Consider the following 19,980-nt stretch of genomic DNA (forward strand, 5'->3'; position numbering starts at 1 on the left):
GTTGGATTAAGTTACCTCCCTTTTACTACCTCACCATGGGAACTAAATCCTGACCTGAGTTTGGAGGGGACAGAGCACTTTTGAATTACAGCACCACATGCACTCATACTCTCATCCGTCTTCTCTTTACAGACGGCTGTCACATGGTGGATCAGAAAGCAAGAAGATGGGGTAGGGCATGGCGTACCCAGCACGGAGGTGGGGAGCCAACCTCGGGGTCCTCAGCAGTGGTGTCCAGTCCAGCTCAAAGAAGCTGCCATGGTTTCCTTGTGTCTGAAGTCTGTTGTGTCCGTCCAGCCTGGCCCTCACTAACCACCTTCATCCTGCTGTTTGGAGACACCAGGTTGCAAAAGTAGGCCCCACAAGCATGTGTAAACTAGAACTGTCCTCATCCCACCCCTCCAACACCATCACCATCAAAAATGAGGAAACGTAGTCTCTGGGGGATGGAAGGGCAGCAGGCTTCTCATCCAGACCTGGCCGGGGCTCACTGCTCCCAAGAAGTCTGAGGCCAAGTCGGCCAGGCCTGTGCCCTTCCTGACTGCCAGCTACTCTAACTGCTGACACTTGCCAGTTGTAATGGAGTAGAGTAGGGCTGGTCACGGGTCACGCTAAGTGCTCCCTGTGCTACCAGGTACACCCGGCTGTGTTGTGGGTGGGTAATGATTTCAATTTTCAGTTCAGAACCATCTCAAGGAGGCTCAGCCCCTGCTATGTGACCCATCTGAACTTTGCTGTCTAGACAGCATACATGGGCCCTCCCTGCAGGCAGGGCCACCAGCACCAGGCCCAGGGAGGGACACTGCTGAGCCACCCAAGCTGGTCACTATGCCTTTCACTCCTGGTGGCGGCACAGGTGAGTGGGGGCCCAGGCTGAGGCTGGCTAAGCTCCAAGGGTCAAATGCTAGGATGTATTTTCCCTTAAGTCTCTTATCTCAAGGCAGTTACTGACAGTGCTTAGTGCTGGAAGGTGCAGAGCAACCAGAATGCTCACATGGGGTTGCTGGTGGGAATGTAAAGTGGTGCACCAACATCTACACTTAGGCCCAGGCTTCTCTCTCCTCCCAGTCCTGATTTCCTCCAGGGCTGCTTTTAATCGATGTCAAAGGCAGCAAGGCTCACTTGAGTTCCTGGGTCATGTTTAATACCTGTTTGATTTTGATTACTTTCAACCTGATCAGGAACTTTCCAGTGACTTACAATATGTTACTGGGACCAAGAAAGAACAGCATGGTTTCCTCCTCAGATTAGAGACCTGCAGGATGCAATGAGCAGAGGCCCCTTCCAGCAGCCCTGGCTCCCCTTGGTCTAGCCTGGCCTCATTTCCCACCTAAACTCCAGTCAAAAGGCACTGTTGCTCCTGAGTTCTTGTCTCTGCTCACAAGAGTCCTCTGTGTCCTTCAGCTCCTGAAATCCTGTCCATTCTGCAAAGCCCAGGGCACACCCAATCTTCCATGAAGTACCCACAGCCTCTGTCCTTTCTTGGAACCTCACAAGTTCTCTGCTGCTCAGTGGCCTTGACTTTCTCTGCTTTGCCTGCCTCACCCTCCTTCACACCCTCGACTTGCAGCCCATCTGTCTGAAGCAGGCGGGGGGAAGCTGGGCAAGGGACTAAGTGCTGCAGGACCTTCACCTCTTTCCTGATCACCATGCAGTCCAGGGGTTACTAACTTGCAAAGTATGTTTGAAATGTGTTTTTGAAACTTAAAGCAGAAATATAAGAATGTTCACTTCTCAAGGGAATAAAAGTGGTCTCATAAAAGCAGGAAGAGATGGGGCCGTCAAAACTAGTTCCCCAGATAATGATGAAAAGAGCAGTGTTCCCACCAATGAGCCACCCCCTGAGAATGAGATTTGCTGTGCTGTCTATAGATTTGGGGACAATTGGTATAAATTCCTTTGAAATAACAAAGTTATTGGCTAGGTCATCTCCTAAGGAGATGTTACACAGTTTTAAATCCTGTTGAGTCTTTCTACTCTTTGTAAAATAAAATCAAATTGCAATGATTTATCTGCTGAACAAATTTTCCAGCTAGCACTCAAAAGTCACATTTATAACTCTTACACATGACTAATGACGAGAACCAGGGCCTATTTAACACCTAAACAACACAAGATTTAGCCATTGGGGGTTTGGTTAAAGGCTGTGTTCCAGGACTCCACCCCCTTCTGTCCCATAGTTTGTAGTCCTGGTGTTCCTGAGTTCTTCCAGCATGTCTGGAACAGGTGGCCCTGGACAGCTGGCACTGCCACCAGGAAGTCCCAGTGTATGGTCCTAAGAGGCTGGGATAACCTACCTGAGAAGCCACAGAGAGGAACAGAACATGGGCCCTCTGGTGTCCTTCCTGGTGGCAGCAGTAGAGGAGGGACCCCACCTGGGTGCTTAAAGTGAGAATTCTCATCAAGTGGCCCCAATATTTCCTTTACCTTTTCCTTTTACACTGCTATAAAATGGAGAAGAGTTATTAAGATTATATGATATCAGAATATAAGTTTGAGAACAGAGTAGGGAGAGAAGGCAGAAAGCATTTGGTGTTATTTACTGGGACACAAGGACTAGCACCTTACTTTTTTTACCAAATAAGAAAATACCACCCAGGGCAGAGGTATAAACTATCATTACTGCTGTTCTGCCAGCTGCCTCATCCAGCTGTTCATGTGACACACGGAATGTGCTCGTCCAGCTCCTCCATTCCTTCCAGAGCTTTCTCAGCTGCAGATCTAGAAGTCTGTAGACAGGCCAGCTCAGCAGGTCACCTGCTAACCTGAGCAATGAGTCAGTCTCACTGGCAATACAGCCAGAGGACATGACCTGGCTAAAATATATTTTAGCAGTACACTATTAAAATAAAGCAAAATGTAAATAACCAATTAAACTTCTGTGATAGTTTATTTCTTCCGTGCTCTATTGTACTTGCTGGGCCTCTGCATTTCCCTGGCCACTGCTGGCTCTCCTGAAGAGAAACCGCCCTGTGCCAGCCGGTGTGAGGCAGACCTTTCAGGCCACAGGGCCTAATCCACTGGCTCCTGCAGACTCCGGCAGATGGAGGCAAGAGGCTTCCCATCACAGTAGCTGACGCTGTGTCCATCCAGCAGGTCTCCCTGAGAGGTGCCTTCAAGGCACGTGTACTTGAAAGTCGTGTTGTCCCACGTGCCTGTCCTCCCTAGTGTGGCCTGGAGAAGTTCTCGGATTCTTTGGTTTTCCTTGGAGGCAGACTTCCAAATAATCTCAAGCTCACCTTCCATTTCTCTGAGAAAAATAAACAAATCAAAGGGCAAGTTTAAAACAGTACAATATGAAAAATATTCATAGAGGTTTATGAGTCCTAAAGTAGTAGAACTCAAGTGAAAGCAAGTTTAACATCAGAGAAGAGAGTCTACTGGCTTCAGTTCCAGAGCAAAGGCTCCAGGGCTCAATGAAGCCCCCAGGCCCTTTGGAAATAAGAAACAAACAAACAAAACGCAAAGGCACAGGCTGAAAAAAGGACTTATTTTTCTCCTCTAAGTTCTGCCTTTTTCTTGACTTTGGCCTCAATGCACAGATCCCCTGTTTCCTAAAGAATTAATGTGTCAATACAACAGTAAAACATAGTAACCACAGTGGCTAGTAACCACAGTGGCTGTCCGAAGCCAGTCAGCTGCCACCATGCAATGGCCTGGCTGTGGTGCCCACACAGTGTGGGCCATGTAGGCCTCCGTGTAACCCTGCCTCTGCCTATCCCCACTGTGGCCTGGCCAACACTCAGGGACTTTCACAGGCAGCAGACATCCACTGATGGCTCTGATGGGCCCAGACACAGAGAAGTAGGGTGAGGAGGGGAACTGGAGGAGTGGGACACATAACTGAGGACACAGAAGGTGGGTCTGGACCACATGTAGAAGGTGGAGTGCTCAGAGGAAACCAAGGCTTACGAGAAATGAAGGGCAGCAAAGCAAGGACTCAGGGCAAGTCACCATGTGTTGTACTGGGGAGATGGGGCAGAGGTATCCATATGCCCGCAGGACAGACCTGCCACCATGTCACAGGGAGGAAACAGCAGGCCTTTGCTTGGTTGTGGGGGGCATGGAGCAGGCCTTGGCCAATGTGCAGAGATGGAGAGGCCAGTTCCTTCTCAGACACTGCCAGGTGCAGGACAGCACCACTGCTCACACAGCAAGGCACTGAGGTTGGGGGAGGACAGTGACATGCTGACTTGTCCAGAGTCTCTTCTTATGAGCCGCTGCTTCCTCCCAAGGCCCATGCTGCTGAGAGTTCTGCAGAATTTGATTAAACTATATCTAAAGAAATCCTAAGACTTCTATTTCCCTACACAAATCACCCACATACTTGATAAACTATAGCAGTCATGTTTAAATGTCTGGCTGAACTCAAAAGAAAGAGTAGGAAATTCCTTCAGGGGAAAAAAAAATGACTAAATTGAAATCAAAGAGGGAGATGAGCAAAATGTCATCATTTTGTCACCAAAAATGCCCAAATCCCACATTTTTGTGGAAAGAAGAGTAGGTCTTAGGCCCATGCAAACTTAATGTGATAGAGACTCACAGGACTCATTCATCTCTCCTCAGAAGTTTTTCTTCCTAAAAGTACTTCCTAGGCATGGAAGTAGAAGCATGTGAAAGACCCTCAAAGTAAGATGGCTGGGTGGAAGATCTTCAGATCTTCAAAAGAAACCTGCTCTGAAAGGCTGACACTCCTGGGGGCCACAGCTACTGCCTTCTTCTCAAATGGATCCAGAGTTAGAGTGTACATTGTCCCTTATGATCAGACATCCCCAGGCCCTGACTGGAATGAATCAGGACTACCATGACAGTTTTGAGATAACAAGGGGAAAAATTCCATGAGGTAGATTAAATAATAAATTGGACATGGCTGAAGAGAGAATTAGTAAACAGAATATTGAGCAGAAGAAACTATCCAGGGGCTGGGGATATAGCTCAGTTGGTAGAGTGCTTGCCTTGCATGCACAAGGCCCTGGGTTCGATCCCCAGCACTGCAAAAAAAAAAAAAAGAGAAGAAATTATTTCATATTATATTATGAAAATATTAAATGTAATAATGAAAATGAGAATATATACATTTTAAATTCCTTTTATATTTAAAAAAATAGTTACTACAGTCTATTTTAAAAATTAATAATCAAATGGTTCCAGGTTGGAAATATTGTCTGGAATGAAAAAGAAGTGAATACCAACCTTCTTTGGAGAAAAACATCCTCAGTTCAGACCCTCAGGATTTCATAGATTAAATTTAATCAAATGTAAATTTATAGTAAAAAAAATTACTGTATATAGGAGGAGATAAATGATCCAGCAATCTCAACACTAGATATATACCCAGAGCAAATGAGCGTGTTGAAGAGATGTCTGTACGCCCATGTTTATTGCAGCACTATTTACAACAGACAAGATAGGGAATCAGCCTAAGTATCCATTGACAGACAAATGGATAAAGAAAATGTGGTACATATACACAGCCATAAAAAGTGAAATCCTCATTCGAGACAGGATGGATGAACGCAGAAAACATAATGTTAAATGAAATAAGCCAGACACAGAAAGTCAAATACCACATGTAGAAATAGAGCAGAATGATGGGTGCCAAAGGTGGAGAAGGGAGGGATCAAAAGAGAAAATGCTCAAGTGGCTACGAAGTCACAATTATAAGGAATAAGTTTACCTTTACACAACCTAGATGCCCTTCAACAGATGAATGGATAAATAAAATGTGGTACATATATACAATGGAATATTACTCAGCCTTAAAGAATGAAATGGCATTTGTTATTTTTAAGAGAGAATAAAGAAAATGAAGGGCAAATAAAAATCAAGACCAATGTTAAAATCAGATAAAACAGAAAAGTAAAAACAAAACAGGCCTAGAGGTTTTTTCCAGAAAATTCTATGAAACACTAAAAAAAAAAAAAAAAAAAAGACATATACTATGGGACTCTATGACATGGGGCTGAATGGCCCTACCTTTTCTGCTGCAGTGCTTCATCTAGGACCTCCTGCTTGTCCTGCAGAATCTGATGGAGCTGCCTCATCTTCCACTGGTACTGGGCTTTCTTGCCAGCAAAGCGCTCTTGCTGCTCCAGCAGTTGGTGACTGATGTCCCCCAGTTTCAGCGCTGCCTGCTTCTTATACACCTGGGGAGAGGAGGGACTCTGAGCCAGAGGACACTGTTCCTGGGTTGTATTCCCCACCTACTCCTTGCACTGTTGGGACCCACTAAGTTGAGTTAGCCCTGGATCAGGCTGATCTGAAAGGGCAAGTCAGGATCCTAAAAGTGATAACAAGTGATAAAAGAATTTCAAGTAAAATTAAACCAATTTGTATTATGCCAGGGTTTTTTAATACACAACAAATAAAGTTAAACACAAAGTATTGCCAACACAGAACAAATTGGTTGTTACTAAAAATTAAACTAGTTTCTGATTTTTTCCAGAACAATTTTCATCCTTTGATCAACAGGTAATTAAGAATTAATGTTATGGCTGGGCTTGGTGGGGCACCTGTAGTCCCAGCTACTGGGGAAGCTGAGGCAGGAGGATTGCTTAAGCCCAGGAGATCAAGGCCAGCCTGGGCAATGAAGCTCCAACTCAATAAAATAAGATAAAGTTAAATTAAATTGAAGAAAGAAAAAAACTAATGTTGACACTGTCATAATTTTTAAGGAAACCCCATACATGAGCCTAACAAGTTTGTCATTATCTTTGTCAAACAAATGACAGATAAAAGCCTGATTCATTTATTTTTCCTCTTTCAACTGTATTCTATTTAAGAGTTCCACATGCTGCTCTCTGAGCATTTCTGAAACTTGTCACAGGGACTGGCACACAGTTCTCATAGACTCAACATTTTAAACAAATTCTAATATTCAGTTTTTATATTCTATCTGGCCCAAGAATTAGTTTAGTGCATAATTTTTATATTTCCAGGTAAAAGAACCTTTTTGATTTCTGATTTTATTAATTTCAAGTTTTCATATTTGTGATTTTAAAAAGTCTACATTATTTCTGCTTTAGGGATTTATTGAGGCTTTCTTTGTAGTGAAGTTACGCTTAACTGTTATTTATTTATTATACACAAATATATCCTATTGATTATACTTTTAAATCTTCTATGTCCTTATTTATTTTTGTTTAATCTTTTGATCAGTCTTAGACCAAGAGAAGTGGATAATGCTCTTATTAATACTGTTTTCATTTTCCTGTTTCCTTTAGTTTACACTTACAGATTTTCTACTGTGTTATTTAGTGCACAGACATTCACAGCTACTGCATATTATTAATTGTAGTCTTTAACATCTTTAACATTTATTTTTAATTTTTTTATTATTTAGTGTTTTTTTATTATTATTCCTTCTGTGCTTTTGGCCTGGATTCTGTCTTGGCAGACGTAAAGAAGGCAATGGCTTGGTAGCCCTCTAAACCTCATGGAGCCTCTTCTCTGGCTCCCTCAGTCCAGTTTGTTTCCAAAGGACTTCTGTCTGCAGAAACAAGTATCCTAGATCTTGCCATGGTCCCTAACTTCCAAGGTAGGTCCTTTCTTTTAGATGTGAATTTTCCAACATATAAAATGCCATCATCTATTTCTCCACGACCAGACCTTTTAAAAAATCATTATCCTACAAGGACATGCACCTGAGTCTGAAGTCAAAGACCTTATTCCCTAGGCTTGGAGCTCCAAACCTTACAGCACCTTCCCCTTCAAAGTTCCAGGTCCCCTGCTCTTCACCTGGGCCTCCAGTCTGCTGGTTCTCTCCCTGATCCTGCCCAACAGAAGCCAGGTTGTCTGGTGATGCTGTTCTGCAGGTAGGGAGGCCAGCAGTTAGATGGGAACAGGGGTCTAGTGAGGGGTGGTCCAAGGCAGGCACAAGGTACAATGAGAACGGCTTTCTTTGAGCAGAGAAGTTGGAGGATGCAATCAGGTTAGGCAAGAGAGGAGCAGGACAATGCTGCTCTCTAACGGGACCAGTTAAGGCTGGGGTTGATGATAAATTTGGATAGCAACCCAACAATACAGCCTGGAGATTTTTCCACCTTTTATTTTAAACAAACAGCTGTATGAAATTGTACTGTGGAAAGGAACCAAAGATTATGTAATCACTTGAGAGGTACTATTTCTGAAGCAGAACCTTATATTACTTTACTGTGTGAATGATCAGTGATACACGCATGCAAAATGAGTCATTTTCTTAAACATAGAAATCATTTGTAAGCCCTCTTCCCCACATGAAAATGGAATCTCTGTGGTTAAAAGACCACTTACCTTGATTTTTTCCTCTAATTTTCCCAAGCGAATATTGCCTTTTATGGCTGTGTTGAGGACTCCATGTTTTTCACTTTCTAAGCATTTAGTCTAAGGAGAAAGTGAAGACAAAAACAAATGGGCTCTGAGTTTTATAGAAAAATTAAAATAATAAAAGATTCTTGGGCTAGGGATGTAGCTTAGTGGTAAAGTGCTTGCCTAGCATGCATGAGGCCCTGGGTTCCACCTCAAGCACTGGAAAAAAAAATTATTTTGCATATCCTACAAACGAGATGGCTTTGCATCTATGGTAGTACTAATAATGGTGGGCAGGTCTCCAGGAATATGCTAGATGAATGGGTTTGCTTGGCACTTTAGTTTTCTAATGAGCTTTGGCTTTGCCCTCTTGATATTCCAGTGGGTAAGCTCAATGAACTCAGGAGAAAGGAAAGTGGGTACTCAATGGCACTACAGAAAATACCACTTTGGATGGGACAGCAACTTTTCAGGAGGGGGACTATAGAATTAGAAGTTCTGAGTACTTTCAAGACGCCTACCATGCTGTGTCAAAGTCAAATTGCTTTCTAAAAGACACAGAAAGGACTTAGAATTCACTAGTAATGTATGAGCAGAATTACTGTACTCCAATCAACAACTAGTATCATTTTTAAAATGTTTTGTAACATTAAGTACAGATTGGTATCACAAGACTAATTAAATTAGCATTTCTTTTATTAAAAATAAAGATCCCCATTTTTCCCCAAGAGTTGCCTCTATAAGTAAGGGCTAAAAGCCAACATTCATTTTCCTATGAAGGAACTCAACATCTTTCTAACAAGTAGGAATGGGTCTGTGACACGTCCTTACAGGCTCTCCACATTGAACCCCATTGAACCCCAGGGAAGGGCCGAGTTACTTCCAGGTTTGGTTTCTGACTTTCTCAGAATTTCTGCTGGTTTCTTTTCTCATGACATTCATTCAACTATGACTTCTAATCTTATACTACCAGAGACTGCTACACTACTTAAACATGTTTATTCATGTAGAAGCAATATGTGTTGAATGTAGGAAAAAAACACAAAATGCAGATAAATGAGAAGACTTTTTTAAAAAACCACTTGAAATTCTACTCTTTGGAGATAACTCACTGTGACAGTTTGGGGTAAATCCTACAGATCTTTTTCAATGCATATGGCTTGGCATAGCATCTATCTTCTTTCACCACATAATCTGCTGCAGATGTCTTTTCAAATCATGATGGAAATGCCTAGAATCAGGCCCATACATCACTCTTGCTGGCTGTGTGGTCTACATCTCTTAGGACACTAATGATGGACTTAATTCCTTTCCTTGGGACTGGCATATTGGAAGTGGTGTGGGAAGAATCTCAGTGTGGCTATATCCTGTGCCTTTCAACTATGTCCATAGGAAGGACTAGCTATGATTATTTTATTTTATTTTATTTTTTGCATTGCTGGGGATTGAATCAGGGCCTCCCACATACTAAGTACAAGCTCTACCACTGAGCTACACCCTCAGCCCTATGACTATGCCTCATCTTCAAACAGGGAAAATAGCATCATGAAGATAACATAAAGCTGCATCTGTAGGTATAATAAACACAAGATGACTTACTGCTCCTCCATAGTTGCCTTCTAAAATCAAAACTGCTAATTTTGAGACAATAGCCAGGCCCCGTAGGACCCCTGGCTGGACTGAATGAGCCCCATCTCCAGGATCCCTCAGCCCAACTGATCATTCCCTGCCTCTGGGGCCTTCACATCGACTGACTGCTCCCTGCCACCAGGAACCCCAGACCAACTGACTGCACCTTATCACCGGGACCCCAGACCAACTGATTGCACCTCGCCTCCAGGATCCCACAACCACACCAAACACACCCCACCTCCAGGACCTCCAGCTGACCACATCCCACACCCTGAGCTGCAGCTCTCCATTTGCCAACACATTTGGAAGCCACAGCAGCCATCTTGGATGATCCTGGAAGCCATAGCTCCGATCTTTAGGTGGGGCAAATCCCATCCTGAGATGCCTGCTGGAGACTGGAAGCTCATTGTCAGGTACCTCTCATGCATCAGGCTACTGAAGACTGGAGGTTTGAATACTATATGACTGTTATAGTGCAGATTTTCTTTTTTCTCCTTATTGAACAATTTTAAGTTTTTATTTCTTTACTTTTCTTGTTCCTTTTCCTTTTGTTTACCTGTTCCCTCGGAGTCTCTTTCTCCCTTTTTGCATGCTAACAACCAATTTCTTTTTTTTTTTGGGTGCTGGGGATCGAACTCAGGGCCTTGTGCTTACAAGACAAGCACTCTACCAACTGAGCTATCTCCCCAGCCCCCCAATTTCTTTTGATTATACTCTCACCCTATTATCTAGAAATTCTGTTATTCTTTTCTTATCCCATTAACAGCTACATCCTACATCCCTCTGCATCCTCTTTGTCCTCCATTAGAAACTGCAGACCTTATTGCAAATCTGTTTGTTATACTGAAGATAACAATTGAACTCATTCTGTTTATTATGACAATATTGTTAATGTCCTCACAGGAGCTATTTGGTTTAGGATTGCATGCTGCTAATATTGATCTCCCCCTTAAAGAAAAGGTTTAGGAAACCTATAGGGCCACTATAAGCCAATAGGGAGGAATCTGCAATACCCCAGATCTGCATTGCTAGAGGGGAAGATGCATGAACAACATAAAAAAACAAGGGAAGAAAATGATCCAAACAAATCTAGGTTCTATATTAATAGAATCCAACGACGGTATGGTAGAAGAAATATCAGAAAAGGACTTCGTATTATACATGATTAAGATGATACACGAAGCAAAGGATGAGATAAGAGAGCAAATGCAGGCAATGAATGATAATACCAATAAGCAGTTGAAAGAGCAACTGCAGGAAGCAAAAGATCATTTCAACAAAGAGATAGAGATTCTAAAAAAAAAAAAAAAAAAAAAAACCAAATGGAAATACTTGAAATGAAGGAAACAATAAACCAAATAAAAACTCAATGGAAAGCATCACCAAAAGACTAGACCACTTGGAAGACAGACCTCAGACAATGAAGACAAAATATTTAATCTTGAAAATAAAGTTGCCCAAACAGAGAAGACGGTAAGAAATCATGAACAGAATCTCCAAGAACTATGGGACATCATGAAAAGACCAAATTTAAGAATTATTGAGATTGAGGAAGGCACAGAGATACAAACCAAAGGAATGAACAACCTATTCAATGAGATAATATCAGAAAATTTCCCAAACCTGAAGAATGAAATGGAAAATCAAATCAAATACAAGAGGCTTACAGAACACCAAATGCACAAAATCACAACAGATCCACACCAAGGCACATTATAATGAAAATGCCTAACAGCCAAAATAAAGATAAGATTTTGAAGGCTGTGAGAGAAAAGCATCAGATTACATATAGGGGGAAACCAATACGATAGCAGTAGACTTCTCAACCCAGACTCTAAAAGCTAGAAGGGCCTGGACCAACATATTTCAAGCTCTGAAAGAACATGGCTGCCAACCAAGAATCCTATACCCAGCAAAACTAACCTTCAGATTTGAAGATGAAATAAAATCCTTCCATGATAAACAAAAGTTAAAAGAATTTATAAATAGAAAGCCTGTGCTACAGAATGTTCTCAACAAAATATTCCATGAGGAAATGAAAAACAATAATGTAGGTCAGCAAAGGGAGGAACTACCTTAGAGAAAAATCCACTCAAAGGAGAAACTGAGTCAAGTTAAAAACCAAAAAAAAAGCCCAAATGACTGGGAATACAAACCATATCTCAATAATAACCCTGAACGTTAATGGCCTAAATTCATCAATCAAAAGATATAGACTGTCCTATACCCAAAAAACTTAAAATCAGCATACTACAGAGATACAGCCACATCAATGTTCATTGCTGCTCAATTCACCATAGCCAGATTGTGGAACCAACCTAGATGTCCTTCAATTGATGAATGGATAAAGAAACTGTGGCATATATATACAAGGGAATAAAGAATAAAGAATGATAAAATTATGGCATTTGCAGGCAAATGGATGAAATTGGAGAATGTCATGCTAAGTGAGATGGGCCAATCTCAAAAAACTAAAGGACGAATGATCTTGCTGATAAGTGGATGATGACATATAATGGGGGGAGGGAGGGTTAGCATTAGGGTTAGGGTTAGGTTTAGGGTTGGGGTTAAGGAGGGTGGCAAGAATGGAGGAAGGAAGGACTGTATAGAGGGAAAAGAGGGGTGGGAGGGGTGAGGGGGAAGGGGGAAAATAACAGAATGAATCAAACAACATTATCCTATGTAAATTTATGATTACACAAATGGTATGCCTTGACTCCATGTATAAACAGAGAAACAACATGTATCCCATTTGTTTACAATAAAAAAAACAAAAAAACAAAAAAGAATATACAGTCCTGTAAAAGTACATATATGTATAAATGATAATTAGTAAAAAAAAAAAAAAAAGATATAGACTGGCAGAATAGATTAAAAAGAAAGACCCAACAATATGCTGCAAGAGACTCATCTCATAGAAAAAGACATCCACAGACTAAGGGTGAAAAGTTGGGAAAAACCTACCACGCACATGGACTCAGTAAAAAAGCGGGGGTTTCCATCCTTATATCAGATAAAGTGGACTTCAAGCCAAAGTTAGTCAGAAGGGATAAAGAAGGATATTTCATACTGCTTAAGGGAACCATAAATCAGGAAGACATAACAATTGTAAATATTTATGCCCCAAACAACGGTGTATCCCTGTACATCAAAAAAATCCTTCTTAATTTCAGGAATCAAATAGACCACAACACAATAATTCTGGGTGACTTTAATGCACCGCTCTCACCACTGGATAGATCTTCCAAACAAAACCAACCAAAGTAACCATAGAACTCAATAACACAATCAATAACTTAGACTTAATAGACATATATAGAATATTCCATCCATCAACGAGCGGATTCACTTTCTTCTCAGCAGCACATGGAACCTTCTTGAAAATAGAGCATATGTTATGCCACAAAGCAGCCCTTAGGAAATGCAAAAAATATAGAGATACTGCCTTGTGTTTTATCAGATCATAATGGAATGAGAGTAGAAATTAATGACAAAAGAAAAAACAGAAATTACTCCAACACCTGGAGACTAAATAATATGCTATTGAATGAAACATGGATAACAGAAAACATCACGGAGGAGATAAAAAAATTCTTAGAGGTCAATGAGAATGACAACACAACATATCAAAATCTCTGGGATACTATGAAAGTGATACTAAGAGGAAAATTCATTGCATGGAATGCATTCAAGAAAAGAATGAAAAGTCAACAACTAAATGACCTAACATTACAGCTCAAAGCCCTAGAAAAAGAACAGAATAACAGCAAAAGTAGTAGAAGACAGGAAATAATTAAAATCAGAGCTGAAATCAATGAAATTGAAACAAAAGAAACAATAAAATCAAAATTGCCATTATTTAAAAATGTTTTTGCCCATGGTTAAAGATAAATTTTGAAGAATTTAGAAACATGCAGTTAAACTTTTAAAACATGAAGCTCTTTATGAATTAGTTTTTGGAAATACTCTTAAAGTCACATTTGCACATTAATTTCAGTTTACTTTACACAGCTTTGAAGAAACTTACCAAACACACAAGACTGTCTCGTTCCTGTGTTATGTTCTCTGCTACCCCAACAAGGTTTGCCAGGTTCTGGCAAGCAGACATTTCATTCCCTATGGCTTTTTCCACTTGCTTTTTGAGAATGTCAATTTTCTTTTGGTACCTCCTACAGAGTTCCCCAAAAGGAGAATAAAAAACTTATTAGCCTGCATGGCTAGGGCACACTGAATATCTGTTATGAAAACAGCAGGCTGCCTGGCGCAGGGTGGTGGCACACTCCTATAATCCTAGCAGCTAGGGAGGCTAAGGCAGAAGGATTGCGAGTTCAAAGCCAGCCTCAGCAAAAGCAAGGCACTAAGCAACTCAGTAAGACCCTGTCTCTAAATCAAATACAAAATAAGGCTGGGAATGTGGCTCAGTGGTCAAGTGCCCCTGAGTTCAATCCCCGGTATCCAAAAAAAACCCAAAAAAATCAAAAAACAAAAAACAAAAGAAACAGCAAGCATGTTAACAATTAAATGCTATTCTTGGGGCTGGGGGTCTAGTTCAGTGGTAGAGTGCTTGCCTGGCAAGTTTGAGGCCTTGGGTTTGAGTCCCAGGACTGCAAAAAATTGAAAAAGAAATGCTGTTGTTCAGCAACCTAAATCTTCTAATAAATTTCAATGTTATATGATTTAATTTGAAATCATGCATAATTAATAACTCCAAATCAAGTTAATAGGACTCACAAAATGCTACCAATAAATAGGCTAATTAAATACTATTAACTATTTGACTCATGCTCTAAAAGATAATTCTCTTTTTTTTAACCTGTGTTACTGGTAACTGAACCCACGACCTCATGCCTGCCTGGCAGAAGCTCTACTGGGAAATGGTTAGGAAGTTCTACTTGTAAATGATTAGGAATGAACTTTTAGAACGTCCAAGGTCTTAGGGTCATCGTATCATTATCAACCACATTTGAACTATAGACTTGAGAGATGTGGTTGATCTTGGCCAACAGAAAAGCTTTCACTGTACTTATATTCTGATATCCTATAATCTCAATTACTCTTCTCCATTTTATAGCATTGTAAAAGGAAAGGATAAAGGAAAGGAAATATTCTTTAGTTGTCTTTTCTTTTCTTAACTTTTTAACTTTTTTTTAACTTTTTTCTTTTTTTAACTTTTCTTTTTAACTAAAAAAGAAAAGGGGGGAAAAATTTAAGGCTGGGAGTGGTGGTGCACACCTGTAATCCCAGTGCCTTGGGAGGCTGAGGCAGGAAGATTGTGATTCAAGTCAGCCTCAGCAACTTTGCAAGGCCCTCGTAACTCAGTGAGACCCTGTCTCTAAACAAAAAACAAAAAAGGGCTGGGGATGTGGCTCAGTGGTTAAGCGTCCCTGGATTCACTCCCCAGTTCCAAGAAAAAACAAAACAAAAACAAAACAAAAAACCAACTTAAGGAGAAAAAAATAAACATATAAACCTATTAATTTTCTGTGTTTTTTCAAGTTCAGCCTCCAGTGCTTTGTTTCTAGCTGTCAAATTGCTCTTCTCTAGAAGCAGGCTCTTTTTCTGCACTTGCGAGACTGTCAGCTTTTCCATCAGCTCTTCCATCTCAGTACTTCCTCTCTCTTCTTCCTTCTGCAGTTGGCTGAAGGACAAAAACATTACAGTTATGTATCCAGTGCACCGAGTTAAAATAAGGCAGTCGCAGCCAGATAGGTGATCAACAGCCGAGCCCCTGGGTGAGTCATCTGGAAGGCCTCTGCAGGCACGCCTCCCTTCCTATGCTCTAGGGGGCCGGGGAGCTGGAGGAGAGGAGAGGGTATGGCTGGGCACTTACTTCTTGGTAGGGGAAATATAACCCCTCTTTCTGCCCACAGGTTGTGCTTATGTCTGGCATATATACTCATTTATACCCCCTTTTCCAGAAAAATATCTAAGACAGCTCAGTTTTCACATGGTTATAATTTCCAGGGGAAAAAAAATCCTATTCCTAAAACAAATTTCATTTTGTAATAATGTAATTATAAACACATATCTTTATAACTAAAGATACAAAGAACAAATGGGACATTTATTTGTTGAACACCAGCTTGGGTGCTATCAAATTTGCACAGGGGTAACGTGGGAGAGGAGCTACATACTTGTCAAGTAGTCATACATTGTCTGACTTTCAGGGTGGTCTGTCAACTGGAACTTAAAAGCATATAAAATTCAGAACTCTTTTTTTATTAAAAACTAAGTGAATCATTATTTTTTCGATAAATTGTTGAACTGGATTAATGATAAAAGTTTAAAAAAGAATTTTGAAAATACAAAGAGTTTTGCTTCCAGCCAGGTTGTCCAGAGGCCAGATTTACCCTCCAGCTAAAAAACCAGTGGTTTACAGACTTTGGACAACTGGCACGGCAACCTGAGATAAGGGAAAACAAGATGAGGGCCACAGTGGCTCCGCCTCTGCCTCACAAGGTGGGAAAACCCAGACCTGGCACATGGGCTGCGTTGAGTTTCAGAGATCAAAGGTAGGGGAGGTTATGTGTCTAGAGAAGACAGTGGGGCTTTCTTGGAGGGAGGAAGGCTCTGGAGATCTTTAGGGGCCACTGCAAATCTTTGGCTGAATGCAGACCTACATTCATGTGAGAGGAAACTCTTCATAGCTAAAGAGACACCAGAAATGAGGAAGCAGCACACAAGAAATAGTACATGAGCCCACCAGTCAGGGTGGAAGACCGCAGGCCATAAGGGACATTGGCTAGGATCCTCAGAATACTATTGCCTTAGAAGTGTGGCTACACCAGTGCTAGCCTAAAGGTTGTTTGGGCCCATCCTAGCAAGAGTGGGCTTTGGATGAATCTAGCAATTCTCTAGTAACTTAAGCATGCAAAAAAACCAAAACACTATTTAAAGCAAGGCAATAAATATGGCACTGACCCACATAAAACCTACACTATCCAGCATCCAATCAAGCAATAATGTAAGAATATGGTTCCTGATTAGGAGGAAAATGAAATTAATAGAAGAGATCAAAAAGTGAGAGATATGCTGGCACTGGCAAACAAAGTTTTCAGCAGCTGTTACACACACACACACACACACACGCCCATCTGTTCCAGAAAGTAGAGAAAAAGAGCATGACAAGGAGAGAAATGGAAAATACAAAAAAGACTCCAACGATTCTTCCAGACACAGGAAAAAAAAAAAAAAAAAATATATATATATATATATATATACACGTGACATGATCAATTTGCTGGAAACAAATAAAGGCAGATTAGACAGCAGGAGAAAAGACCAATGAGCTCAGAGGCAGAGCAACAGAAACTACACAATTAAAGCACAAAGAGAAACAATGAGCACAGCACAGTGAACCCTGGGGGAATACTGAACAGGCCCAGGGACAGTGGGTGAGAGAGGGAAGGAAACCCAGAAAAGAATAAAGAAACGACAGCTGAAATACTTCCAAGAATGATGAAAGATATAAAACTACAGCCCCAAAAGGGTCAATGAATCTCAAACAGGATAAAGAAACCATACCAGTACACATCCAAATCAAGTTTCTGAAAACCAGTGATGAAGAACAATTCTTTTTTTGTTTGTTTGTTTTTGTTTTGTTTTGTTTTTGTACTGGGGATTGAACTCAGGGGTGCTGAGCCACATCCCTAGCCTTTTTGTATTTTATTTGGAGACAGGGTCTGACTAAGTTGCTTAGTGCCTCACTAAGTTGCTGAGGCTGGCTTTGAACTCAAGATCCTCCTGTCTCAGCCTCCCGAGCTGTTGGGATTACAGGCGTGCGCCACTATGCATAGCTTGATGAACAATTCTTTTTTTTTTTTTAATTCATTTTTATTGTAAACAAATGGGATACATCTTGTTTCTCCATTTGTACATGAAGAATAATTCTTAAAAGAAGCCTGAGAGAGTCAGGCATGGTGGTGCACACCTGTAGTCTGGGCTACCTGAAAGGCACAGGAAGATCTCTGGAGCCCAGGAATTCCAGGTCAGCCTCGGTAACACAGTAAGAATCAGTCTCAAAACAGAACAGGAAAAGAAAAAAGAAGAAATGTGAGCGACCTCTCTCCATTGTGCCTACAATGACAAGCAGAGTTTCTCATTAATATTGGGAAAGACATTATTAAATCCTTACCTTTTTAACTTGTTTACGATTGAGGTATGAACTTCCACGGCAATCTTGCCATCCAAGTGTGTTTTAAGTTCTTGACATTTGGCCTCTAAACTCTCCAACTGCTTCTTGTTTTCCAACAGCTCCTTTTCCTGGTCCTCTGTTTTAGTCTCCAAGAGCATGAGTTGTTTAGTTAGCTTAGAAACTGAAAAGCAAAAGAGAAGGATATAGACTTGACACAGGAGACTTAATAAAACACAAGTACTGATTACTAGGAAATACTAACATGAGACACCTAAGAAAAATGGTCTTTTAAAAAAAGTATTTTGGAGAGTTATAAATTAACCAAAGTCTTTCACATAGAAATTACTTTCCCTACCAGGCACAGTAGTGCTCACCTGTAATCCCAGCTACTCGAAGGCTAAGGCAAGAGGGTCACTAGTCTGAGGCTAGCCTCAGCAACTTAGTGAGACTCTGTTCCAAAATAAAAAATAAAAAGGGCTAGGGATGTGGCTCAGCGGTAGAGCACCCCGGGTTCAATTCCCACTACTGAAAGGAAAGAAGGAAAGAAAAAAGGAAGGGAGAAATTACTTTCCCTATATTAAGCATTCACTAAATACACAGTCAGCTCTCTGCATCCATGGGCTCCACCATCAGTGGATTCAACCAATGATGGGTCAAAAATATTCAGAACAAAATTGCATCTACACTGAATTCATACAGGTTTTTCCTTATCACTACATCCTAAATGAAACAGCAAATCAACTATTTATATAGTATTTACATTATATTAGGCATAAATAATTTAGGGCGGATTTAAAGTATACAGAAGGATTTGGGTAGGTTATGTGTCAATGCTGTACCATTTTATGTATGGGACTTGACCATCCATATATTTTGGTATCCTGTGTGCATGCGTGTGTGTGTGTGTGTGTGTGTGTGTGTGTGTGTGTGTGTGTGTCTATCTGTCTCTCTGGAACCAATCCCCTACAGATGTTAAAATATTTTAAGGGAACTGACTATAACATTTAACAAGACATGAATCCAGTCTTCAAGGAACTGATTTTCCAAAGACAAAGTCATAAAACCATACATAGACTAGTAAATATGTATCATGATGTTGTCCATAAACTGCAAGATTTTCAAGATTTTAAGGATCTCAAACGTGGCCTGACCAAGCACTGAATTTATTTTTTTTCTTCTAAGTTTTTATATTTTATGCCCTATATTGAAAGTAAATCAGAAGAATTTCTATCCCACAAGATATGGTCATATATAATAAGATATCTCTAGGGCTGAGGCTGTGGCTCAGTGGCAAAGCACTTGCCTAGCCCGTGGGAGGCACTGGTTTGATCCTTAGCACTGCATACAAAAATAAACAAATAAAATAAAGGCATGCTGTCCATCTACAACTACAAAAACACTTTTTAAATAAATTAATTAATTTTTTAAAAAGACATTTCCTGGGCATCTGTTGAAAGCAGTCCTTAGAAGTATAATAACATAACACTTTAAATCTTTCTACTCTAGAAAACACTGAGCTGATCACAATGAACAGGTGTTTCCAGGGAATGGGAAAATAACAGACAACTGACTGAATCATGAACCACATGGGCAGAAGGTTTGCCTGCGCCACACAACCAGAAGAATCATCACACCGGTACAATCTGGTATGTTTGAGAAAAATTAAACATGGAGAACAGGAAATTAAATTTCCCTATCACTTCCAATCCTGAAAACAGAGACAGGAGGTCCAGCAACACTTTCTCCCTTCCTGCTCAACAATGCCAGCGTAAACTCAAGTACTGACAGGCACACAGGTCTAGAAAGTCCTGCAGAGGACATTCCTGTGGCACTCTGAGAAGCTCTCGTATTTAAATATGACCTAGTTAGCAGAGATACGTGAAATGCAGCGCAGCAGCTCTGTGACAGCAGAGGCTAGAAAGGAACTC

The 19,980-nt window shown here is 40.8% G+C and overlaps 1 protein-coding gene across 3 annotated transcripts in view; it reads right to left on the reverse strand.

The window, feature by feature from the left end:
* Positions 1-1,946: 1,946 nt before the first annotated feature.
* Positions 1,947-19,980, reverse strand: part of Cep89 (centrosomal protein 89) — a 55,729-nt gene continuing 37,695 nt past the window's right edge. For 2 of the 3 annotated variants that reach the window (XM_047527073.1, XM_047527072.1), the window contains 6 exons: positions 18,053-18,233; positions 15,389-15,556; positions 13,946-14,087; positions 8,272-8,361; positions 5,977-6,146; positions 1,947-3,250 (listed from right to left, as the gene is read on the reverse strand). In XM_047527073.1, the coding sequence (XP_047383029.1) occupies positions 3,013-3,250; positions 5,977-6,146; positions 8,272-8,361; positions 13,946-14,087; positions 15,389-15,556; positions 18,053-18,233 (989 nt within the window). In that variant the 3' untranslated portion in view covers positions 1,947-3,012. Of the gene's footprint in view, positions 3,251-5,976; positions 6,147-7,718; positions 7,809-8,271; positions 8,362-13,945; positions 14,088-15,388; positions 15,557-18,052; positions 18,234-19,980 lie in introns of those variants that run through there. The other variant, XM_047527074.1, reaches the window with a different exon arrangement.

The sequence above is a fragment of the Sciurus carolinensis genome, chromosome 16 (assembly GCF_902686445.1).
Source record: "Sciurus carolinensis chromosome 16, mSciCar1.2, whole genome shotgun sequence".
Classification (NCBI taxonomy): Eukaryota; Metazoa; Chordata; class Mammalia; order Rodentia; family Sciuridae; genus Sciurus; species Sciurus carolinensis.